The following is a 27,875-nucleotide window of genomic DNA, read 5'->3' on the forward strand; positions in this document are numbered from 1 at the left end:
CTCGAGAATGCCTTGTTTACATATCAATAGTGTATCTGATGGAGCCATTTGTTTTTATAGATATAAACTAATCCAAACTGTTTATCTATTAATAATTCTTTGGTCAGTTAGACCTGCATCAATAAATATGGCTCTTTAACATGTTTAAGGCTTCAATGTTAATATTTGAAGGTAGAACCACGATCATCGTTGAATTGTATACCATGCATGTAGATTTGTATTCACTGTAACTTTGGCTTGCCTTCTCTCTTTATTAAACAATCACGATGCATTGTGGGAAAGGGTATATACATCATCTGGTTGCAACCTAAAATGCCTTTCGTTAGCTAATGATGTCACTAGACTAACTCCCTAGAGATAATATCAAAGTGATTCTTTGTTATGCACCATGTAAGAGAGCTTTAAATGTTTACCCGATCTCTTTTATACCCTTCCAGCCCACCAACTACAACCTGTTTTCCTAGCATTAAGGCTGATCCCTAAATGGCTTTGCGGATTGTATACTCCCCGTAATGCTGATTTGATGTTTTACCGGGTTACTCGCAGTACACTAGCTTTAAAAGGGCACATAAATTCAATGTATTGTTTTTCTTTTCAATCCATTTTGCCACCAATGTGTATCTTGGTATTATTTAATGCAGATAAAAGCATGCCTCGTGAAGCAAACCCATTCTGGCACATTGGGTATTCTAAGCGAATTTCACTATACCTTGTTAAGCGCATGACGTGACTAAATGTAAAATTGAATTAGCAAGGAAATGCACGCTAGGTCAAAGTGGTTTTCAATAATGTTTTCCCGATCGATGCCTGTCGTGTGGTTTTATACTCTTAAAGTCATGAACAGAATGGAGTTCTACTTTATCTAAGTATCGCACATTTTTGCCGGTATATACTTGTTTAAATGGGTCGATGTTAACGATGTTTATGTGTATACTGTTTTGGATGGACGAGTAGAGAAACCTTGAAAAAAAGGATTAATAGACATCACAACAGCTTCGGAATAGTTTCAAGTGAAGAGCGTGACGAGTCATGGAGATGCAATTTAAAGATACATTTAAACGAGTTTTTGCTCTGCTACAGGAATTTTTAAATGTTTAAAATCTTTAAAATTGAGATATGTTTTGAAATTAAAATGGCTGAAGTATAAGCCGAGAGTATAAGACAATAATTAATCTCTTTGATTTCTATTTTTGATGGAAAACCACGAACTTGAAACAGAGTCCGCAACAAAGGAGGATTTCAATTACATTATACCGGCGTGTCATGCCGCTGTCAAACTCCTATTGAATGTGCTGGTCTGCAATATCAGCATGTTGATCAAAAGAACGCTCTGGTTTTATGTGTAGTCACGTTTTGATTAACAAATATTTCATTTTAAGTCACTAACAGTTCAGTTCAGTTGTTAACACGGTTGCATTTATTGCCGTTTTGGTACACACTTAATGACTAGCAACCTTGATCTTTTTGGGGATCTTTTTCAATGTCTGCACCTGCGACTTGCCTCACTTGCATGGTACGAAAACTACTAAGCATATGCTAAGGTTAGGTTATTTAAGGTTTGTCCAATCTCCATAAGCAAACTTGTGGTCATTGCTGGCGTTCTCCCCAGCAAATGTATGGCTTTAAGCTACAAATAGCCATTATCAAGAATTTTCTTGATAGAAAGACCGTTCAGTAATTTCTAGTTTTCGAGCCTGTGTATCATGGTTAATCAAATAATAAAACTTGTGAACTCACATTGATGCATTATGAAAGGAAACTCATTTTGATATTTACATATTGTATCACAAGTGCAAATGAGTAATTCCAGTTGAAATCCATACACCCTATGGAATAACCCAATAGTCCCAAGGGCATCAGTTATACCATGCGTTGGTGTATCATTTTTTTGCTTGAAGCAACAGCGACAAAGAAACAAATACAGGATAATAAATTATCCAATTTGACATTCCTGTTCTTCTGTAACGGGCAACCTACTCGTTTAGCATACGAAATTAACATTTGTACTGAGATAATATACATTATAATAGTCATACTGTAGTTGCTATCCGTGTTGCATATGTGATTACAGCGGTTCCATTTGTTTTTATTTCTAGCAGTTTAATTTTAGTTTAAGCTAAAGTATGCATATTGTTCGCTGTTCTGAATATACGATTGTTTTAAATTAAATGGGATAAACGTCTAAACATAAATGTCATAAACTCCATCAGCCCTCACCCTCGACATTTGCTTATCCCGCCCTACCCCTGGGTAGGGTGTTATACCCCTGGGTAGGATGGTAGTTTCATTTTTTTCGCGCTAAAATCAGGATTGTCCCAATATTTGTACAAAATCATTTGGTGACTTATTCACGTGTTGTATCGCAAAAGAGGGAAATGTTACCCCCTCAATAAGATGAGAGTTAAAATCTACGGAAATGATGAAACAAGGCTACAGACGACAAGTTTTAGATATTCCTTAAAATTTCAAATATTTCCGAATTGTACATGTTTTTGACCATATTTGGAACTAGCATGAAAAGAACAATAAAATAAGTACAAACAAACCTAGTATTGGTTCAGTGTATTTAAGATAGCTCTTGATATTTTAAGACAATATCTCAAAATTTGGACATCGTATGTGTTGACGCCTATACTGCTAGCACACTGAGCATTAGCAACACAATATGCCTCATACAAAGCAAGCCTCGCAATGTCCAATGTTAGATAAAGGAAACCTTATCAACTATAAAGGGTGTATCAAAATAAAGTATTCAGTTTGAAAAATGCAACTAGATTAAAAAATATGAGGTATTCAGGCAAAGTAATTTAGTTGATAGCTGAATCAACATTGTTCGTCCCACAACGGTAACATCATTGGCGTGTGACCATTGTTATTACTCAATGGCTATTTTTGTGAGCCGTGTAAAAATGCAGTTGAGCGAAGTCATTTAAAATGACATAAAACCACAGTTTCACTACTTTCTTTACAGTAATTGACAAAACGCATTACATTATTGTTTGGCCATTGTGTGATTGCTTTGAAGCACTAAGTGGAATGGCCCATAAGATCTCCTGATCTTACATCTCTGGATTTCTTCTTGTGGGGGCTATCTGTAATCAAAGGTTTTCACAAGTCCTCCTGCAGACCTTGATGAACTCAAGAGACACATAATTGCACAAGCTGACATCCCCAGGCATTACATCTCACATAAGAAGTAGTGTGAGTGCCATGTTGAGGAGAGCTGATATCTGTCATGTCTTGTGAAAGACTAAGACTGTAAAGTAAGTGTGTAAACGTGTGATTTTCATGTTGCTGTGATTTTAATTGATTTTGCACAAATGGATTTTTACTCGGCTCGCACAAATAGCCACAGATTTATTATTAATGGTGACACGCCAGTGATTTTACAGTTTTGGGAGGACAAGATGTTGATTCAGGTGTCAACTACAGCATTTTGACCAAATACTTTTAAATCTAGTGGCATTTTTCAAATTGTATACTTTATTTTGATATATCCTGTACTTTTATATGTGGCCTGCGTGGTTGCATCAAATAAAAGTGTTTTATTCCTGTCTCTGTTTGACAATAAAACGATTTTAATTGCGGGTTTCTTTCTGTGAACACGTGATAAACGTGATGAATTGGTTGTATCCAAATGTTACATGGATATGACATATCAAAAGGCTTAGTGTTCAGTGCATTGTGATTAGCCAGACATGTGTGTGTTTCTATGCATTCAAGCTATACAGTTGTACGTTATGAGATGTAATTTTGAAATTGTAAAATATGTTTTCAGTGATATAAAAGCCTATACAACTGTTGCTTGATCAATTCAGAGGAATACACTAATCCATTTGAAATCCATACACCCCTGTGGAAGATGTCAATCTTCTACACAAGGGGTGTAGATATCATAATGGAGTCACCCATTCAGGTAATCCAATTTGAAAATGTATTACCTGGAAATTGGATTAAGGTTATGTCGTTTGGCGAGAATCTCGGGGTGTATAGATTTTAAATGGAGCAGCCCAATATGGTCATCGTGCCTATATTAGCCAGCGTGAACTTCAAATGAGGTTACCTGAATGGGTGATTCCATTTACAATCTACACGCCTTGTGTGAGATTATTTTTTACAGGGGGCGTATGGATTTCAATTGGAATAGCCCAACTTCAGATCGGGTTACCTGAATGGGTGATTCCATTTACAATCTACACGCCTTGTGTGCGAGATTAAGGTCATGTATTTCACAGCGGATGTATGGATTTCAACTGGAATATCCCATTGTATATACTTCATTAACATTTTATTTTTATAGCAGACTACATCTAAACACCTGTCTTCCAATTCAGTGGAAGCTGTCAGCCTTTTCCTCGGGATCCGCCATCTTGTGGGTACTGCCGTTCTGCATGTCATACCTTAGACATTACGCCCCCGATTACGCGGAAGTCGCAGCGCGTGACGCACCTCTTCAGTCAAGCGTCAACACGGTGATCTTAGCAACAAGGCACTTCGTACCCACAAGATGGCGGCGTTGACGTCACAATGACTACCTCTATTTGCAGTATATGTTTTGTGATATATAGGGTCCACAACTTATAAGTTCCCCCTAATACTTTTTAAAATAAGCCGAAAAATATTTTACGAAATGTAAAAATGCAGAAATGTATGTAAAACCCTATTTGTTTTACACATGTTGACCAATTTATAGCGTCACATATCATTGCGTTCAGTCACAACAGTTAATTTTGCAAGAAATGAGGCCGATTTAAAAGTTCAAAGCTGTCGGGCTTTCTTTAAGGGATCTAAAATGAGCGTTTATTCGTTTCGACAGTATTTTTTGTGGGACATGAGAGCACCTCAGACCTATCGAATTGCATTCTGAATACGAAGCATGTCTTTCTGATATCAAATAATTTTCATTTTTGAAAATCACAATATAATACAAATTTTATGACAAATTATAAAAATTTGATATTTTTTCAAATTTTTGATATATAACAGCCCTCGAAGTAAATTATATAAATCTAATGACATATTCTTAAAGTGTATGTAGCAGGGAGGAAAAGCCGACGGTCAATTGAAAATGTTGACCTTTCATATTGAAGATATAGATTTTTTCCCAAAAGACCTAATTTTTTTGGTGTTTTGGGAAAAAATCCATATCTTCAATACGAAAGGTCAAAATTTTCAATTGATCGTCGGCATTTCATCCCACCTACATACACGTTAAGTATAAATCATCAGATTTATAAAGTTTACTTCGAGTACTGTTAAATATCAAAAATATCAATTTTAATGATTTGCCATAAAATGTGTATTAAATTGCGAATTTCAAAAACCAAAATTATTTGATATCAGAATGACATTCTTCGTATTCAGAATGCAATTCGATATGTCTGATGTGCTCTAATGTCCCAAAATAAATACTGTCCAAACGTTCATACCCCAGCCCTTAACAAACACATGAACAGACCTGAAATACTGTATTGTTTGAGAGCTGACTCTTATAGACTCAGATGCAACTTTTAATACTGTTTAAAACGGTCTCCTTTTTACATGAACCATTTAATTGAAGGTAATGACATGTGACGCTATAATTTGGTCCATATGTGTAAAACAAATAAGGATACCAATACCTTTTTACAAGTGTGCATTTCGTCAATTTTTTTTCGATTATTTTAAAAAGTATTTATGGGGAAACTTATAAGTTGTGGACCGTTTATTTGCAGATAGATCACCTTTACGTAGGATAATAATTATGGTTGACTCAATCGTTTTCCCTTGTAATGTTATAATTTGCCATGCTATACATTTTATTTTATGTGGCATGCTTTTTAATATATTGAATACATCATCATGTAGTTGGGTCGCAATAAAGATTTGCTCTTAAAAGACTAAACATTAGAAATTAAAAAGATGTCTTACTCTACCACTTAAAGGAGAATGATACGTTATCCACTCGTGCGCATCCCTATGCTCTGTTAATTTCTTAACCCTCTCCCCTGCAGACGACAAGTTTCAATATTTTTAATTTCATAATTATTGTAAATTTTCATTACAATTTTTGGGATCAGCATGAAACATGCATTAAAATTAGTACAAACAAGCCTAGTATTTGGTGATTCTCAGTGATTCTTGAGATTGGTCTAAATATTTTGAGAAAATATCTCAAAGACTTTTTATGTTGAGCCTACGGTTCGCACGCAGAGCATTACGTGCTTCGTCTGCACATCTTACCTGTGAAAAATTGCCGCCTTCAGAAGTAATTTGGGAATTATCGTGGCTTTTTGCATGATTTTAATAACCACGGGTCTTTCTTCACCGATGCATTTAATCGCTCAAAGTGCCATAAAACCGTCAATATTTCTGAATCGATGTTTAATTACGAGGCAATATATTTATGTGAGACAAAAGTATCAAGGATGAAATAAACGGGAACCTCTACAATGTGCATCAAATTTAAAAAAAATTATCAACAAAAAACTTACAACTGAAAAAAAATTCATACCAAGTTCAGTTAAATTAAAAATGGTTTGAATATTACGACGTAATACTAATGTGTTTGGTATATTACTACCATTACATAGAGAGTACTTTGTGCTGAAAAAGATCTCGCGTTGGTACCACGAGCTAATTAATAATCAATAGATTACGATAGACATGAGGCTAATGATATATAAATGAAAATATGATCTATTTAGCTTTCACGAAAATATTCAAATATTGAAGAAAATAATGTAAATAAAACGATGTAATGGATGTTCATATAACAGAAAAAGCAGATGGATGACTAAAATAATATTGCTTGCATAACAGCTTCTACTGTGTACATGAGGCGTGTAGCCACCAGCACGTGCGTATCGATACTTATCATAATTATAATGTACTTTAGTACTTAAAGAAATAAGAAAAAGACAAATGATGACTAATGATGGTTTCATACTGTCATGCCGCTTTTCGCTGAGCGGCGTGACGCACGCGCACTGCAGAAAACGGAGGTAATCAAAGCTTCCCATTGGTTGATACGTCATACCGCTTGTCGCAACGGCAAGCGGCAAAAAAGTCTGACAGGGGTATTAGTTTCAGGGTTAATTGACGAGACTATTATTTCTAGTAAATGATTAATGATTAAAAAATGTAAGAATCTAAAATCTTCTTTTATAAAATGTTCTACATAGATTTTAAAAAACGGTTAGATTTTTCCTCCGGATCTGTCTTTTTTTGGTCGTAAGCCCACCATCATATTTCGCGAAGGCGAACATTTACCTCATAAACTAAGCAGAAGATCAAAGCAGAAGATCATATTTTCAACACGTATGCCACCCAACTTTTAATATTTCTGACTCAATGTTTAATGTGACTGCTTACAATCAGGGGTCTCATATTTATGTGAGACACCGATAATGTGCATCAAATTCAAATGAAATATAAATCAACAAAAGTAATACAATTTTGTACGACTTTGAAGAAATTTCATACCAAGTTTAATTAAAGTTAAACTGGTTTGAATTACTATTGATGTTTATGGCATATTTCTATCATAGAGAGTATTTTGTGCTACAAAAATCTCCCGTAAGGCTAGCTTCAGACTCCATATTGTACGTACAATATTGTATGTACAATACTTTTCGTGACGTCAAAAATTATTGCACGTGCAATAAATATACGTGCCACGACTAGTTGAATCAGATTAAATAACGCGCTATAACCCTGACGGTTCATTGTTTGCTAAATCCAAGCGAGGACACCAGAAAATCTATGCAAGATAAATTTCTACTGCTGCTGATGAAAAATCCTACATTGCGTTTGGAGGTTTTTTCTGCACTTTACCAGTAGGCCTAATAAATTCATAAAAAAATAAAAATCAAATAAAGATTTAGGGTGAATGTTTTTAATCACTGCTCATCTGATCCACTTTCCCAGGAAACTAAATACCGATACTCCTTAGTTTTTCCCTGACTTTCCAGACATAATTATGAGTAAACATCAAATTTAATGTTTACAAAACAATAAAATATATATACATTCGTTTGCATTTTGTACATAAATATTAATATTAATAATGTACAAACATTAAAAAAGGGGGCCTAAGAGTATGTCTATTTTTAATCATATACTAATTCCGCCATGCCCAAACATATTTTATATAATATGAAATACCCAAATTCCAATCAAAAATAAAAACAAATTTGTTATCAAATACACTAGGCCTATGTTGTATTACAGGAATTTAATAGATGGTGCATTTTAATAAATAAATAGATTAACACGGGTAATGGGCGATAAATATTTGGCAATACCGGATTTACCACAGAGCCAGTGGATAAAGAAATCAATTACAATTAAAACAAATTAAATGAGAAAATGAAAGCAAGGACATTTTGGTGTTCAAAGTTCCGGTTCAAAGTATTGTTTTAGAATGCGAAGGAGTCCTAAATGTTATCCTGGCCCAGGACACTGATTAATGTAAATTCGACCCATAGTTATTTTATCTACTTTTGCCACCATTCAACCTGTTCAATGTGATTTGTGCCTATTTTTAATACAATTCCGAAATATGACGTATCAACGTTGTATCGGTCCACAAACTATGATCATGGAGGTATATAAATAAATGGAGAATGATCTAGCCAAGCATCTTTTGTACTACGTTGGTTATGACCAATTATTGTTGAATAGGCAATTTCAGGGGATATTGATTATGCTAAGCTGATTACATTGTTAAGTCTGTTTCACTGGTCATTTATTTCAATGGGGTGCTAAATGCAGTTACTTATAATGTTTATTGGAAAGTGCTCATGTTTCAGAAAATTTGATATCAAAATGTCATTTTCGCCAAAAAATTGCATTGAAATCAGTCTTTTTGAATAAAATAAACACCCTATCTGTAGGCCTATATCTGTGGTCATATTGTGACCCCCTACATTTTGGTCATGATTCTTGAAAAATTTAATTAGGCTATGACCCCCTATTTTTCTTTCCAAAAAGTTATGACCCCCCCCCCCGGTAAGGCCTATTTGGAACCCCCCTCCAAAGAAAATGATGGCCCCTAATAATATTAATAATCATTTAGGCCTAAATACTGATAATTATTTATTATAAAATGAGAAGTTTAATGATGATGAAAAGATTTTAGCTGAATTCCGAAGTACTTCCGGTAAATTTTACTCACTCTTAACTCAATTGGCCCAAATTGGCCCAACATAATTTTTTCACAATCGGAAGGTAAAAACGTTTTGCTTTCATTTGCACTATATTTGAACTCCCTCAGACCCCCTTAAAAGCTTAATATAAGAACATGAAAACTAAGTATATTTGTCAAGTTACGGCACAACTAGTGTTGAAAACAGTTTCATAACTTGAGAACAGAACATCCAAATTTCATCGGGTTTTCGCACAATCATACATTGAAACTATAAGATATCAAAACTGGCGACTTTGAACAGCTAATTGACTAGCTGACGTCATTATACAGTCTCTTTTACAAGCCTTCCGGTACGGGTCAATGTAGGGTCAATTCCTATGATGAAATTTTGGGAGTGACGATCAATGAACCATGGTAGAGTCTCATAACCATCGTGGAGATCAATAGCTTGGCTGAAGTGGCTAGTCATTCAAGTTTGGTGACTCATTGAATAGAGGTAATAGGATAATCTCCACTTAAGAGATTAGAATTCTGGCGATCATTCTCCATTTATTTATATACCTCCATGCTATGATCCGAGACTATTTCATTTGACACGGTTGTATGGATTTCAAAAGATCGGTCCTATAATAGATATCGATTAGAGAATTACAGCATGAGGCTTTGAGGATGCCGTAAACCTCTTGACAATCAACCAATCAGAGAGACATATTTCAGATATATGTTCGTATAATTGAAACTCCTTCAACTCTGAAATATATATTTCAAGTAATCTCGTTTCACGTTTATGGATGTATTGGGATTATCATAAGTAGGTCTATAACATACACCATCATAACATGCCTCAACGATATCAACATGTAAAAAGTTGTTGCAAATTCATAACACAACGTGTTATAATGTATAATGTTATATGCCAAAACTTTTAAAAACAATAAAAATATCGGTATCAATCAAATCAAAACCAGAATAAATACATAGGCCTACAAATAATACTTAAGAAACTGACTAAATCAATATATGACTAAATGTCGGTATAAATGAATCGCTAAATCAATTAATCAATCAGTAATCAATCAATCAATCAACCAATCAATCAACCAATAAATAAATAAATAAATAAATAAATAAATAAATAAATAAATAAATAAATAAATAAATAAATAAATAAATAAATAAAAAAATAAATAAATAAAAAAATAAAAAATATTATTATTATTATTATTAGTATTAATAGGCCTTTTAATATTAAGTACAGTTGAATACAAGAAGACATAAAAAGATGTTCATCATTCCGTGCACGAACACTCACTAAATTTACCACTCTTAGAAATTTGGCAACTCTGTATCAATTAAGCAACCAATGATTGTAGCAAAATATATATTTTCCCGGTACATACTATTTATTGCACGTGTAATACTTTTTGACGTCACGAAAAGTATTGTACATACAATATTGTACGTACAATACGGAGTCTGAAGCGCGCTTAAGTACCACGAGCCAATTACTAATCAATATTTTACGACATGCATAAGCTGATGATCAATAAATGAACAAGTTATCTTATTTAGCTTTGCTAAAAAAATAATCAAATATTGAAGAAAATAATGTAACTGTTCATATGTAAATGTTCTGTAAACAGTTAGGACGCGGGACTACCGATTGTTATTGTTCTGCAAGGCTCACTCAGTCATTTAATAAGGCAATACAAACGATCAAATTTGGTATTCAAATGAACAAAATTTTGAGTTACACCTTTTCAGTGTAAAAATTTTTTCTCGGCCAAATGAAAAGCAATAATTTTCATTTTTCAGTAAATGTCAGGAAAAACTGTAATGCTTGATACTGTATTTTTTTTCAAATCTTAGTGTTAAACTTAGTCGTGAAATTCAGTCATTTAGTGTAAGATTTTCGATTTTGATAGGCTTCAACTCTGCCCGCGAGCCTTTTTTTGGATCAATCTTTTAGCTTTTCAAAGTAATATAGTTCGCTAAAGAAGGATTTTTCCCAACTTTCTAACGCACATCACCGTGAGCTATATATCATAGTTTTGTCAGAATTTCCGTTTTGATTCCATAATTTTTGACTACTAGCTAAGAAATTTTCAAATCTATGCGTGAAATCTTAGGCTAATACTAGCATTGTGGATCGATATCTCTGGGTGCCCGGCCTGGATACAGTGTTGCCAGAACTTCAATATAGCAAAGAAATTACCTTGTGTTTCAATTGTCATGAAGGTGACTGGGTATAGTGCCTTTTGTTTGTGTTTGTTTGAAATTGCTTAAACCCACCGAAAGTCATAATGAAGCAGCCAAAACAATACAAGGTTAAACCTGTAAGTTTATAACAACCTATTATAATGACCTAAAGGAAAAATCATTTATGGCAACAATGAGCCTTGCATTGTAAGTCATGGTTAAAATGTGTTGAGTACCCACCCCACCCCCATAGGCCTACATAATATTACATACCGGTACCTTATAATATTTATATAGCACGGCTATAGCTATAGCCTACATTTAGAAAGTAGGTCCTATAGCGCTAAATTATGACAAATAGGCCTACACAAACCCGAACGCAAAGTCTGAAGGGTGTAATGAAAATGCCAACCCGCGATGGGGGGGGTCATTCAAAATTCACCTGGAGATAAGAGGGACAGAAAATTAAAATCCCCTCTAATAACACGCGAATTTTTCTAGGTTTGGACAGTGGATTTTCCCAAGGACCTCATCCTAGGTAAATAAACAAACAAACAAACAGACAAAATGGTTTTCATAATCATGGAATCCATAGCCCCTACAAATTGAAATTGCAGGCTATCACGGGAACAAATTTCCAAAATTCACCTCATTTACCAGAATTGGGGATTTGGGCTACCAAATCGCTGGTCAGGCAATCCTGGTTTTCAATGGAAAAGGGACCTGGTTGACAACAATTGAAATATCGATTATTTCTGCTGGTTGTTCTCGAGATAAAGTACTAAGTTTGACATTTTCGGAGCATGAAGGGAAAAAGGGTAAAATAAAAACGGAAATTCTGACAAAACTATAATATATAGACCCACACGATGTGCTTTACAGAGGTGGGAAATATCTTTCTTTAGCAAACTATATTAGTTTGAGACGCTAAAAATGAATTCCGTAAAAAGCTCACGGGCGAACTAAAGGCCTATAAAAATCAAAAATATCACACTAAAAGACAAAATATGATGCTTGAATTTTAACACCAGGATTTTAAAAAAAATGTATACCCAAGCACTATGTCTTTAACTGACATTACTGAAGAAAAAAAAATATTGCTTTATATTTGACCGAGAAAATAAATTTCATAGCAAAAAGGTGTATCTCTGAATTGTGCTGATTTTAACATGTATCGATCGACTTTTAGCGCGACTATGTATTTCTAAAGAATTGGTAGTCCCGCGTCCTAACTGTAAATATAACAGAAAAAGCGATATAAATTGTTTTCAATGGACTACAACAAAAAATTGTAACATACCCGCTTTTACTGTCTACATGAGGCGTGAAGCCACCAGCGCATGCGCAACGATACTTATCATAATTATAATGTACTTAAGGTGATACTACACCGGCACCCCCTGATAAATGTTGTAACTAGTTTTGCATTTTTCTCAAAAAATAACTACACACTGGTAACAAAAGTTATGAATATTATAGTGGCAAGGAATCCAATTACTTCACTGACATTTTAGTGATTCAAAACAAGTGGCTCATTATATAAACTGCTCAAATAAAGAAAGTCCGCAGTCATGTAACCCATTCTACATCAAAACCTGCTCTTGTTGTGACAATTTGATTGATAAAGTCGTGTGCAGAATCTTGTTAGCTCCAATTTGATACCAAATTTGCTACCCAAAACTCTAAATTCACAGAGATTGATACCTGTATATGAAATTTGGTGCATTTTCAAAAGTTGCAAATTAAAAACGGAGCACGCGGATCTGTAGGTGAATGGCAGAGTACGACCATTGACATAGCCCGAAACAACCGCTAGGTCATATCGATCACTTCGTGCCCTAGTATTCATCAGTAAAGCACTGTAACAATCCATGCGTTTTAAATTAACAATTGAATAAAGCGCGCACTTCGGATGGTCGACATGGGTTCATCGTGGGCAAACAAGCTTGACCACATTGCCACGCTAAGCAATTTCGACCGCGTGTATCGTTTTGATTTGCAACTTTTGAAAATGCACCAAATGCCATAAACTGGTATCAATCCTTGTTACTGTTAAGTGTTTGGTAGTAAATTTGGTATCAAATTAGAGCTAACAAGATCCTGCACACGACCGTATCAATCAAATTGCCATAACAAGATCAGGTTTTGAAGTAGGACGAGTTACATGACTGCGGACTTTCTTTATTTGAGCAGTTTAGGTAAGAAATGAGGTACATTCTGTCTCTTTTCTTATCATAAATAACGTACCACTTGTCTTGAGTCACTGAAGTTCCAGTATAGTAACTGGATTCCTTGCCCCTTTAATATACATAACTTTTGTTACCAATGTGTTATTGTTTTTGAGAAAAATGCTACAAATAGTCACAAATTTATCAAGGAGTATTTCGTGATCCTAGCATTCTCTTGTTATGACATTTTTCAGTAGATATCCACGAACAAAGCTCATTCCAAAATTTCAGTTTGCGTTTGCGAGTTATGCATGATTATGTGTGTTACACTGCTCCATAGACAATGCGGTGTAATTTCATTCTGGTGTACCAGAACGTAATTCAATTTTCACGATATTTTTGCTAAACGAGTTAATCTGCATGAAATTTTTTGTACCTAAACATTATAGTCAGAGGTCTCCAGTGGTATGAACATCTCAACTTTGTTTTAGAAAAGTGGGGGGGGGAGGATGCTGTTGATCACGAAATACCCTTTTAAAGATATAAAAAATAAAAAAAAGTAGAAGTACACCTTAACTGATTTTGTACCCATTTGTTGCAGGGCTAGTTGGCAAGACTAATGTCCATATTCAATAGCAAAATGTCATTAAAGGGGCATTTCGTGATCCACAACCTCGTCCCTACACTTTTAAAAAAATAATTGAGACTTTTATACCACTGGAAACTTCTGGCTCATTATGTTTATCTATATACAAAAACGTTATGGTTAACAAGAACGAAATTAAAACACAATGGACTATGGACATAATCATGTGGAGCAGTGCAATACACATAATCATGCTCGCAAACGCAAAATCGCGAAATTGTGGAAATCGGCTTTTTTCGTAAACATATACTGAAAATGTCATAAAAAGAGGATGCTAGGATCAAAAAATACACCTTTAAGCTACATGTATAATATACAGGGTGTTGCAATAATGTACACTTGTTTTGACAGGTTTAGTAATAGCAAACGATAAAAAAGTAGCATTCTTAAATTGTATCGTCTGTGAAAATAATTGCTGAAAATGGTGAAATTAACTCCTTGTGTCGTTGAGATATAAAGATTGAGGCAATATGAGTCAAAGTCAAGTTTGTCTCGAAATTGATATCTTACACTTCAGAGTGTGTATGACTTAGTGTTCATGATTGATTTAATTCTGTTTAGCGACAGTGTCGCACGATATTAGAGCAACCATATATACTTTGTAGTACATGATCAGCCAATCTCTAATTAACTTAATCTCAAGATGTACTTTAAATAGATTATTGGCAATGGATGTTCGCGTTCAAATCAATGTTTATGATGACATTCAAATTAACACTGTTCATTTGCTTTCATAAAAATTTTACAAAGTTGTATTAATTATTAAAAACATCAAAATTACTCTAAGCGCATTTCAATCAAGATGGCAGTTTTGTAAAATGGCAACTCGTGGACGAAGTTGATTATGATCCATTTTACGCATTTCAGTTTAAACAATTTGTTTAATTTTCATTGCTGTATGCGCCATGAGCATCGTTTTTAATCGATACCGGTACATAACAAAATATCTTTTAAAAATCAACATTAAACACATATATTTCCAAAATATTAAACTGACTATTAGCATATCAAATTCAAATTTCAATGTGTGACACACATCTTCATCAGCAGAAGACATGTCGTATTGGACTTGCCCTTTGTTGATCATTGGCTACTTCTTCTGATGAAAATGTCTGTCAGACATCGATAATACAAAGTTAGTTGAATTAGTTGTGCTAAAAGTCAGTTTAAACTTTTCAGAAATTGTTTATCACAAGCCGAATGAACATTCATTCCAACACTTATGTTGCTCTTATTATTAATTCCTTTTATCCCAATGTTTATCTGTCTCTTCTTCTTCCTACGCCTCTTCCTGTTGTTGTTTTCTGTGTTTGCTTTTGCTGCTGTATTTCGCATTACAGCTGCGTCTTTTGAAGCTACTGCTGAAACATCTTAACAGGTACCATAGCACCAATCTACCTTAATGATCCTGGGTTGCGAAGGTTAAACGAATTCGCTCATTACCTGGTAAAGCCCGGTAGGTGGTCTTTTTTGTTGTTTTGTTTGTTTTCAAGAATGATTTCCTGGTCTCATTTTTAGTTGCTCGTTTTCTTCCTTCCCTTTCGAATTTCCTTCAAATTAATTTTGTTTTATTCTAGTTTTCTTTCTATTTTTCCTCAATGCTCTCCATTAACTATATTCCTCAATTCCTAAATATCCCATCGCTAAATATCTCGAACAAAAGCTTATACACCTTACTCTCCTTCTCTCGCCCCTAGATATTTCTGTTCGCATTCAATTCTTCTAACGGTTGTTTAATTAGTTTTGTATTCTGATATTAGTAATAATCTCCTTTCCATATTGTTGCTATAACATTTTTCTGCTGTTACCTTATAAAATTTAAATTATGTTTTCTCCTTTTTCTTTGTTTCCTCTCCTACTTCTTTCTACCTCCCGACTATGTTTATGTTGACACGTTTTCTTTATATATAATTGCACCTTCAATTCCTTTCTCCGAGTGGGCAAGTCGTCAGCTAACGAGGCCCAGACTACCACAGCGGTAGCGAAAATTTTACAAGATTGTGACATAAAAAATGAAATTTAACATTCACCTACAGATAATGAAAACATACAGGTTATAAATCACGTACTTACCCCGTAATACAAATCCCGCAAGAATGAAAATCCCATAAAGTAACTCCATCTTATTGCATTTAAATCCTTTCATACAATTCCACAAGGAGAAGACACTTCTGTTTTATCAAACACCCAAGTTCTTTTCCGTAATATCCTTAGCGGTCTCTTCAAAAATGACGTCACTATGTTCCACAAAAAAATCGGGATCTCAAGTATCGTTAACCATTGTAGATAGTATGCAACTGGATGGGCGATGCATTTATCACAAAAAGATGGTGTTATCCTTATTCAATTGACACCAAAGTAGCAGAACTTTGATAAGACATCCTAAGCTGTTATTGCCATGACTCTAACACACAAGCACCAATTCATATTCAGTGGAAGTGGTAGTAGCATTGGAGTTCAGTACCCGCGTTACACGCATTAGTTCCTATATTCTCACTGTACCGAGCAACTACCACCTGACGAACAATCATATTATGCGATCGATCAGGTATATAGGGGGCGCTATTGATTGAAAATGCTAGATTGTCGTGATGTAAGTATAGCAGGTAACTTTCGTTCTACAATCTGTGCTTAACGTATGTATAATGCAGCTGTATTTTGCGTTAATGCGTTGTATTATATCCACATGCATTGCATACAGGGTTAATCGTTATCCTTATAATATATGCCTGCGTATCAGGGTATAGATATTCTGCTTATGCGTGTTAATATTCTCCTTATTCTTAATCTTCTCCTTCTACTCCTTCTGACGCTTTATAGTGACAAGACTAGCTCAAAAACTACAAGGGCCCCAAGACTCATATGGGCCCCAAATGTAAAAATACTAAGCAAGCTGTTTCTCATCAAATAGAGCAGCCTATGGGTTCTGAGTTTACAGTACACTGATAGCACAAGGGGTATTCTATATTACCAAGTATACATGAACCCATGAATGTTAAAACAAAGGACCAGCCTTTTTTCAGTAAATAAAGCAGCTACAGCTACATTGGCTTCAATTGGCCTTTAATTTAAAACATTTGACACCACACCCATGTGTTACCAAAAGAGACGGGATGGCCACTTCGCGGTCATGTTTTACATTTGTTGCATCCCTGTTTTTAACGGGTTTTCAATCCTTCCAATGCGCCTGTTCAAAGCCATAATTGTATGAAACATAATGGTTAATATGTATGAAGTATTAAGTCAATGTATCCAATCCAAAACTATCGTTATTGCTAATAACACATAGCACGTGTACGTGCCGTGAAATATTTTCAATAACACGTGTCCCGTCAATTAAAGCTAAAACCTTTAAAGGAAGTCTCCGGCAATCATAACATTATGCCTTATTAATTAGAAAAATAATTATCAAGCATGCATCACATGATTTTATTTAAAACAAACTCATATTGAGCATAAAACCGAATAAAAACAGTCGGCTCTCAACACGTGATATTCAAAATTCCCGCGCCGAAATTGTCTAAGTGCAATGACGTAATGGTTATTTGTGGTCAATTGTCGTCAGCCTTCATTGTATTACTGTGACGTCATTGCATTCGACAATTTCGGCACCCGGGGATTTTGAATATCGCGTGTTGAGAGACGAAGGTTTTTATGTTCACTATGTTTGTTTTAAATAAACCACGTGATTTACGCTTGATAATTATTTTTCGTACATATAAGGCATAATGTTGTGATTGCCGGAGACGTCCTTTAAAAAAAAGGTATTTGATAAGGCTAAAAAGTAGTATCTCTCAGAGCTGCCGCGTGCGTTAGTGTTGCGGTGCGAATTAGTCACGGTGAAATATCTCTATTTGTTTAAATAGAAAATCGGTACAAATTGGTTTTAAAAGCACTTATTGAAAGATTTGTGTGAATAACACTTTAAGGAAGGTCAAAATACAAATTGTACCTTTGGCAATAGTTGTATTTTGTTTTAAAATAATTAACGTTTTTTAATTCTGGCGATTCACAATACGATGCGCCGACACTGGTTGCTCTTGCTAGTCCACTCATTGACCTTCAGGGTCGACATCGCCGTTCTAGTCACCATTGGAGTTTCACGCGAGTGTATTTATAATAATGTTCAAAACAGCTCCACGAAGGATTCCGTGTGATCCATAGATAGAAAATGGTTTTACCCACATCTACTATATATTATTGTGAATTACTGTTTCGCTGCGCATTCGCGTAACATCGTTATATTGAAATTTAAACACACAATGACATTATGTTCATGTGTTGTATTCGTATTACGCGGGCTTTCGATGTCGACATTTGGCCATTATGCACTGCGTATTTTGACGTGACCTCTCCCTCAGCAAACGCTGGGGTCGCATCGTATTATGAATCGACCGAATTAACGTGAAAAATCTTATAATGATTTTTGATTTATAGCCCGACCAAAATGGTAATAAAGACAAGCCAGGAAACTGCATGCCCATTTCCTCTCTTTATGTAATATCCAAAGTAATGGAAAGGTAATATTAAGAAGATGTGGAAGCACCTGGTGCAACATTCTTCAATCTCCAACCGTCACTTCAGGTTCATGGCGGTCTACTTCATGACAAACATTATCACAAAAAGCCATATTAAGGCATAATGACCTTTACCTGATTTGATGCATTGGTAATAAAAACATCCTAGATTGTGAAATCCTGTCTTTATTTTAATTGATATATCACAAACGATTATTTTGACATTTCTTTTGTTAAAATCGGAGCATTTGTGATCTATGAACATTGGTATGGTTTTTAAGACACTTTGAGTAAGTTTGAAATTGTACCCTTTACAAAAATGTTATGATTTTTTCCCTACAAAGGCTACTCCGGTTTATTTGCTATTACACATTGTCATGTAGCCCATGGTGTCAACTACCTATGGTTCACCAACTAATACACTTTTTGGCGAAGTGATACTTTCTATTTTGACCGTAGTTTGCCGTCGGATGTAAATCGGGTTTTTTAATATTCGTATATTACTAATTATTTCAAAATGTAGACTTTCAGATTATGTTATGCAGCACTCTATTCTGATTAAGATCATATACCGTAAAACCTCGTCTACAAGCATATAGAGTGATTCTGGTGAAAGCTAAATGAATCCCGGTGCCATTATGGAGTTTGAACAAATAAATGGCAGATACAAGCATATACGAACAAGTATTATTGTAAGACCAATATTTTGTATTGGCATATTTACGCTAGTTTCGTATGAACACTATATATGCTTGTAGACGAGGTTTTACGGTATACAAGTAAAATGTGTATTTCAAACGCAATGCAATTGGAATCGTGACGCGAAATGCGACGTCCATGGAGAGTTATTTGATGGTACGGGACCCTTAAATTATTATAGTTTTGCATAATTTCACTTAATTTCTTCAACATTTCAGTTATTATTTACTGCAGTGAGAGACGCATAGAAAAGGGTGTTTTGCTGCCGCTAAATACCTGCTTCCTAACCATGAACTAATGCAGTACAAAAAGACGAATACAAAGGTTAGGATTATCATAAGGGTGATAATGGGGTATTTCATTTGATATCAACACTAACTCTGTGTAAGAATTATGTTATTCAATTAGCTAGGGTTAGCAATTTTGAAACCCATACCATCCTGTGTATATTACCATCTATATAAGATAAATTATTGAGTAAATAATTAAAGAATGAATAAATAATTGTATGTATACGATATTTTATATATATAGTTATGAAAATGATATGGATATAGTAATATATAACACCCACACCCACACACCCCACTCTCACACACACCTTCCACCTATATAATTTTGCCCTTTTTCAGTGTTTTGCTGAGATCAACTTCAACAAGTCTTAAAACACACGTAGATTTTATTTATTTACTATGTTGTGCACAGCACACACTGCACCGTCATGTCTTTCTACTGAATGATTAATAAATGTTACGCCTTGATAAAGTAAAGAACGGCGAGCAGATATTTATATATAAATTCTTCTCCAGCATATTATATTAAGTGTCATCGCGACCTAGATTTCATCAAACATTAAGTTAATCCAAGATTCCAATGGGCTATTCCATTTGAATCCACACTACCCCTGTGGAAGATTTTGGAAATATCTTCCACAGAGGGAGTATGTTTTTCAAATGTAATTGGTCAGAGTTAATCATTTTGAGACCCATACTCCCCCTGTATTATGGCTTTACCTGTATCTTCCACAACTGGAGTAAGTATTTCAAATAGAAGTTACCCAATTGTGTATTCTATTCAAATTGATACTCCCTCTGTGGCAGGGGTTGTGTGGATTTTAAATGGAATAGCCCAATGCGACTTTTTCCAAAGGACGTTAATTATTAATTATGTAAGTGGTTTGGAGAAGCTTGAAATACCAACGCATTAAACGTAAGCACTTGGCTAGTACGATGTCAAACAGGTGATGTATAATACAATGATTTGCATAATCGATGTCAACACAAATACGATATCCAGGTTCTCACATAATGCATTGCGCGAAACGTTTGGCAATTGGGTCTATTCCGCCATGCTTTACGCCACGTAGGGGAAATATAAGTATTTATTATATTGGGAATACGGCACAGATCTATTCCATTTTCAAGAGGCATTTTCCTTGCAAAACATGGATCCTTAAGGTCTGATGCACCACAGAGTAACCTCAGCACTGTTCAAGACGTTTGCTGTGACACTCTGTCATACTCAATGAATGGACATTGTGCCACGTATTTTTAAGAAATGTCTACAGAACTTAACAGCGTCACTCAAATGATTAGAGTGCAACCTTTGTTAACCAACCACTTTCTTGACATTCATTTAATTCATCTCAACTACTTAATGTCCATTCTCTATATCTGCTTTGCTTATTACTACCACATAATGTATATTCAGCATAGTGGTTGAAACACACTTGTCTCAGACGTTAAAGTATCTGTGTATTGAGGGCAAGAAAGGGCATTTCGTGATCCATAGCATCATCTTCCCACTTTTCTATTAAAAAAAAGTTGAGATTTTTATATCACTGGAAACCTAATGTTTATGTACAAAATATTTCTTGCAGATTAATTCGTTTAGCAAAGATATCGTGAAATTTGAATTTCTTTCTGGTATACCAGAACGAAATTACAACACATTGTCTATGGAGCAGTGTAATACATATAATTATGCATAACTTGCAAATGCAAAATCGGAATCAACTGAAATTTTGGGAATAAGCTTTCTTTGTTGATATCTACTGATAAATGTCATAATACGAGGATGCTAGGATCACGAAATACTCCTTTAAGTAAGATTTCACCCTTAAGTCGGTATTTTATATTTCATTATCTGCTAGCTGCGTAACATATTATAATCATGGATGGTTATCCTTAGCAATAGTGAGTACACCATGGTAATTCTTTAAAAAAAACATTGCCAATAATTAGGCTAACAGACTCATTATTAAACACGACTTATTTACTATCGGTTTAGCTGTAAAGGACAGTAAGAAATCGAAGGTGATAGTCACATCCTGGAAAGCTGGACTGTGCTTCTGGTTCATATATTGCTGTAATGACTGTAAGACCAACTGCTCAATCTTTCATTTCAGAGACAAGGACAGAATCCCTAAGCTTCAGAAGCTGCCAAGAACCATATCTGAAAACGTCTAATGTAAAACGTCCAATGTAAAATCACAGTTAATTAGCTTCATCTGTTGTTGTATTGTTTTAAAGGTTAGTAGTATAATGTAATGTGAATTTGGAAAAAAAATAGAGATATAATTTTGCTTCTTTGGTAGTGTTTCCGTTTGATATTGCTTGGCGTTTTGTTATTTGCATGTTTTCGTGTTGTTTTGTATGTTTGTTATTGTTCTAAAAGCAAGCGCTGCAAACTACGTTGACATAATATAGGGTGAGTCTAAAAAAGTGCAAAAGAGAAAAGAATCCATTTTTATTTTATTTTTATTTAAGAACCGAGTTGAGCCTTTTAGGTTTTTAATCATTTTTAAAATAACATATCCATTAGCGATCTTGTGTGAAAAATGGTTTTGCCATTTTGCTTTTTCCTGAGTTGTACTTTAAGATTTATTATGTGTATATGATATTTTGTCTTGTACCTTAAGTTTTTGTACCTTAAGATTTATAATGTGTATATGATATTTTGTCTTGTACCTTAAGATTTTTAATGTGTTTGAAATAACGTTTCGCAGCATTCGTATATTTTTTGCTGCTTTTAACTTTTTGTTAGCGCATTGAGTTTCCTTGTGGTATTATATGCGCCCTAAAAACGTGTTTATTATTATTATTATTACCTTTTTGTTTTTATGATACATTTTATGATACCCACTTTTATGTTTGTCCAAGAAACATATAACATTTGAATGTTAACCCACTCTGTGTAAGGTTGATTTGGAACAACTGCCTTTTTAACTTCATTGGCATTGAAATAAAATGGAGCACCAAAGTGTCATTGCCCTTGGTCTTGTTTAAGGAGAAGAAACATTATTTGTTGTTATTTTCATTTTCCCGTTACTTTAAAGATGTGTATTCCCTATCAAAAACATATAAATTTGTAGGCGGGTTTTTCAAATGTCAAAATGAAATGCGCACAAATTAAAGTGGAGTGAATTACAGAATATCCAGTAAGTTGGACATATTGGGATTAAAAAACTGGCGTTAGAGTTGAGTGAGGTATAAAGGACTTAAAATAATGTTAGAAAGTTTGTTTGAACATTCAAAATACATGGTACCTCGTGGACATTGATAATGAAATTGGGTATCGCAGCAAAATGACTCATAAAAATTTAACGGCAGTAGCGGGTCATTTCATTTTTTCGCAGAAGGTGATCATTGAGGGTGGCATTTATATAAATTTTCAATGATGGGAAAGTTCAACTTGGTTCTTACATAAATATCGATTCTTTGCTCTATTACACTCTTTTTGACTCACCCTGTAGTAAATATACCAGGTATTCGTATTGGCAAAGGTTAAGACGTGATATGTAAAGCAAGCTTTGAATAACCAGATTTAGGTTAAATAAATTAGGATCCGCCAACAGTCCGTCTCGGGGAGCCAACCTGTCAAATTCCTGCATGGTCCGTATATGGTTTTTTTTTTAAATATCCTAACGTAACTTCAATATTTTATAAAGGTTACAGGGATTTGGTTTAAAGAACGGGAATAGGTATAAAAGAAGAAAAGCCTTTTTGTCATGTTCGTCGACGAAAATGGAAGCTTTGAGATGGGAAGGAAAAATAAAGAACGAGTGTGAGCGTGGGGTGTGCGGGGGGGTGTGTGGGGGGGAGTGTGCAGGAGGTACATTGTGGGGGTACTTTCAAGTATGAGTCTACATTGTACATTTGTATTTCGACATTGTGGGGGTTTTGAAGACATCTGCAAATGGCACTTTAGGGCCTCTAGAGGGGGTAAGGGTAGGTCTTAGTACATACCACCATCAGCCACTATGGGAGCATCAACACACAGTTTCATACCCCCACAATGTATGTTCATACCTATTTATACCCACACAGTGTCATGTTGTACCAAAAAACATACAACATACACGAACCCTATGGGGTACCCCCACAATGTAGCTCTTGCGGGTGTGTGTGTGGGTGTGGGGTGTGGGGGTGTGTGGGGGTGTGGGTGTGTGTGTGTGTGTAACCCCATGAGCACTACCTGCAGATCTAACATTCGCTCTGATTGGTCAATTACATGATATCTTCATTTTAATCACCAATCAGAATGGACCTTTGCAAATAATTCACCCCAATTTTTTTTCTGTGGTGAAATTATTCTAACAATGTTGCCGATTGGTCCAATTGATAATGAAAATTCTTTTTGACCAATAGGGATGTAGTTCTCATGGAATTAATTCTACAGAATGTTGGTCGGCTGCAGTGCTAAATTTCTTTGATAATAATAAAGGTGTCACGTACGTACAATCGTGTAATCGTACTCGTGTGTGTGGTTTCTTCAAAGCGAAGAGTAAGAAGTGGTCGTAAGAAGATACCATCAGACCAGAGTAACATAATACCTACTCCCTGTTTTCTATGGTCGCGGTATTTTAGGTCATTTAACCAGAGATTTTATATAAAGAGATAAGACACTCTCTACAAACTTCCTATACCATGCTATACAGCAGTTGAAGACAGGCAATTCGCAAGCGTCGTCGCCGGCTAAGTCTTACTACGATCGTGTAATGAGAAGATACCATAGAGTCCTACATAGAGATCTGAGGAAGAGACGGTCCGAATTGACCTACCTTGACCTATAATTTATCAAGGAATCACATTTTTGTACCGCTCACAAAACAAAGAGTAAAGTCCGCCCACCGCTGTCAATCATTCTAATGAACAAATAAAACAAGCTCTGGCAATGACGTAATCCTAATTATAAATGGGAAAATCACATTGTACATGTACTGTCTGCTGTACTAGATGTCTTCCAACAAGTGCCGGAGTGTCGCGGTCCTGATCTAACCCTTTGCCACAACTCTTGAGAAAAAAAACCAAATATTAGTTAGTAGTTAATCCTAACCGTACCAAACATCAAAAACCCTCAATTCTCAAAGCATATGCACGGGCAGGTATCCCACGTGATGGGATTGCATCACCATGCGAACAGTCATATGGTCACGGAAAGCTTCGCCGGCAAAGCTAGACCCCCGTCGACAAGTGGCAAGATGGGTCCGTGCACGTGCATGGCACCCGAGGGGTGGGTGGTTCAAAACGCACTCGAGAAAAAAAGTTTTCTCTTCTTCTTTTTTTATCTTCATTCGTTATTTCCTTCCCCAAGTAACTGGGGCGTTAGGGTTAAGTTAATACTTTCGATATATGTATACAATATAATGTACAATTCTAATTCCAAATATTGTTACAATTTATGCACTACATGTATGTGGTTTACGCTAGCAACCTTACACTTTGCCCATATAAACACGAACTATATTATGTATGCTGGGGGCACTTACTTTACGGTTGCATGTAAATTATGACTATTGATCTCCAGATTCAGCTCTGTTATGCCGCCACTAATATCTTTGTAGCGCTTTATAAAACCCTATGTGCCGTCTGTAATATCAACACTCGATTGATAATAATTGTGACCGTCCACGGCGAATGAGCCGTAAATTCCTCCCCGGTCAATTTTGTTTTATTTCGTGTTTAAAAATAAACATCATAAACTTAAAAATGGTATATCATTTGACTTCAAACGATATCCAGAAGCGGAGTTATGGTTAGTTAAACTTTGCTCCTTCAACAACATTATAGCTTGTTTCGTTTCTATGTGTGTCTCTTTTTCCACATTGCTGGCAATAAATATCAAACACTCATAATTGGCGGTCATTTCAAATCATCCCCAAGTCAACGAGGTTTAAGAAGGTTCTCTCATTGTTAATTGTTGGTTATGCATACCTATACAAATAACCCACCACTTGAAAAGGATTTAGCAAAAGCAAACAAAGACCAGAGCTATTAAAAGTTCTATAGCCATCTAAGGTAGAAGCTTATTATCCACTTCAATAATAGGATTATTGATTGGTGTTGTGACTATCAAAATGAGTCAGATGTCGCGCCAGCTTAAGTGACCGATGAATACGACCTTCGTACACATTTTACACCATAACTCAGAATACAATTTAGGGAATTTACGGCTCGTTTGTGCTACCGGGTCACATATAGTAACACGATTGGCTGCATGTGAAGTGACGGTTTTCCAGCCCCCTCCCCGTCAATACGTCAGGATATATTCGTTTATACTAGATTTTTAACACAATCGTTACAAATTGTAGAGTGCATGAAGTGTGGCATTATAAATAAAATTTAGGTCACTGCCTTTTACTTTTCATTGTAACCATGGTAACGACTAGTTTTCTATTAATGTTCCAATTTCCAAATTAATTCATGAGTGCTTCATATCCAAAACCGCTACAACTCCATGTAGAAAATGTTGCAATACAAAGTAGGTTATATTCAACAGCAGAAATATAACGTATGTTGTAAACCCGGGTTGTAAACTTAGATATTATGCTATGAAATCAGTCACAGAGCCAAAGGTTTATAGACACCATATTTTAGACAACATTACTAAACACTAAAACAATATCCACACCAACGTCCTAGCAACGCTTAAAATATTAAGATCGCATGTTAATGTTGATTATTGTACTTTGCCTCACACATAGAAAGAGTTACCGTGTGTAAAACTGTGTACACTATGTATTTAAAATTACTAAACGTGATAAACATGATAAAGGTAGCCCTAACGATGTTAAAGGCGGTCATTTTGAAATACATTGTAAGCTTAAATCTACCATTATACCATTGTTTTAATACTCTTCTTTTCCAAATCCCATTGGCTATAATTGGTAGTACCTCTAATGTCAAATGAAGCAAAAAAAAAAGGGTAAAATAAATTAAATGAAAAGAAATGCGATGGAAAGTACCAGGCTGGTCATGAGACAAAAGAATCATATATGTCCAGATGTTTGTACACTTATATTTCTAACCATAAATCGACAGATGTTATCGTTATATTTAGATTTAGTGGAAGCGTTAATAATCATTTTGTTGTACTATGACATACGTAAAGGCTTCTTTTATTTATCACTTTTTTTTCTACTCTTCATTTTTTATATCTTTATTTCTGCTCCAGGTGGGGCGTTCTTCAAAAAGAACTTACTTTTTTGCACATCTATTGGATTTAGCGCCTTTTGGAAACGAACTCTTTTTATCTAAATTCATATCCATTAGCAGAGTATGCATCAGCTTTATTTTTGTGATGGACTTTAAATTATCAAGGATTTTTTTTTTTCATTTCATGTCTTTGCACCGTAAGCAGAGAACATAAGGTAGTTGGGATGCATGGCGACCATAACAACGTTGAGGCTTGAAGTGAATAACTCCTTCCGCAAAAGTGGCTTTCTGCGAATGTTAAACAAACCATTTATATATAGCATTAATCACTGCATTCCCGCCATTGCTTTCACACTAAATGAATAACCTGTTCGAATATCCGTGAGCTATTTCACTTTGATCTCACAACATGGCGGTATCTTGAAGTCACAGTTCGTTCAGGCGGTGGTGGATGCGATATCGTCATTTTGACGTCGCCATTGGATTAACACATAATCATGAAATCTTCACAAACATTCTAAATTTGTTATGTGGTGTCAAAGCTAATTATCTTATTCTAAAACCGTTGGGGTACGACAATGTACCACACTGTAAGTATGTTGTTTTTCAATTTATAACTGCTAACCGTGTATTTTGAATGGGGCTGTCAGTCTTGTATTTTCGCCAGCCTCGAACGTCACGTGTCGTGTGTCCTATGCCGCCTGAGTTCGTTATCCTCACTTAACACATTATACACTCATAACATCATGTACAAGTATGATTTTGGTATCAAATTCTTAGCCCATGGTCACACGTGGTCCATCAACATGACCTACGAATTTATAATTAAACTATAAGGAATGTTTACCGCACATTTATGGGACGATAGTGTTACATGCATTACCTGCCATTGAAGTTCAATATCTTGACGACCTAACTGCCGTTAAACTTATGTACATTTACCGCAAGAGTGAGTTCAAAAACATCATGCAGTTATTGTTAACTACATGTATGCACACAACACAGGGGCACTCACAATAGGCAATTGAACCCTACTGGTAGCGCTGTGTTGTAGCTATAGGGGATGAACTAGTTAGCATC

General features: G+C 35.2%; 1 protein-coding gene across 1 annotated transcript in view; it reads right to left on the reverse strand.

The window, feature by feature from the left end:
* The window catches only part of LOC140146067 (neuronal acetylcholine receptor subunit alpha-10-like), a 245,440-nt gene extending 228,811 nt beyond the window's left edge, over positions 1 to 16,629 (reverse strand). The window contains exon 1 of the mRNA XM_072167812.1: positions 16,217 to 16,629. Within this exon, the coding sequence (XP_072023913.1) occupies positions 16,217 to 16,289 (73 nt within the window). The 5' untranslated portion in view covers positions 16,290 to 16,629. The remainder of the gene's footprint in view (positions 1 to 16,216) is intronic.
* Between the last annotated feature and the right edge of the window lie 11,246 nt (positions 16,630 to 27,875).

The sequence above is a fragment of the Amphiura filiformis genome, chromosome 2 (assembly GCF_039555335.1).
Source record: "Amphiura filiformis chromosome 2, Afil_fr2py, whole genome shotgun sequence".
NCBI classification, from domain to species: Eukaryota; Metazoa; Echinodermata; class Ophiuroidea; order Amphilepidida; family Amphiuridae; genus Amphiura; species Amphiura filiformis.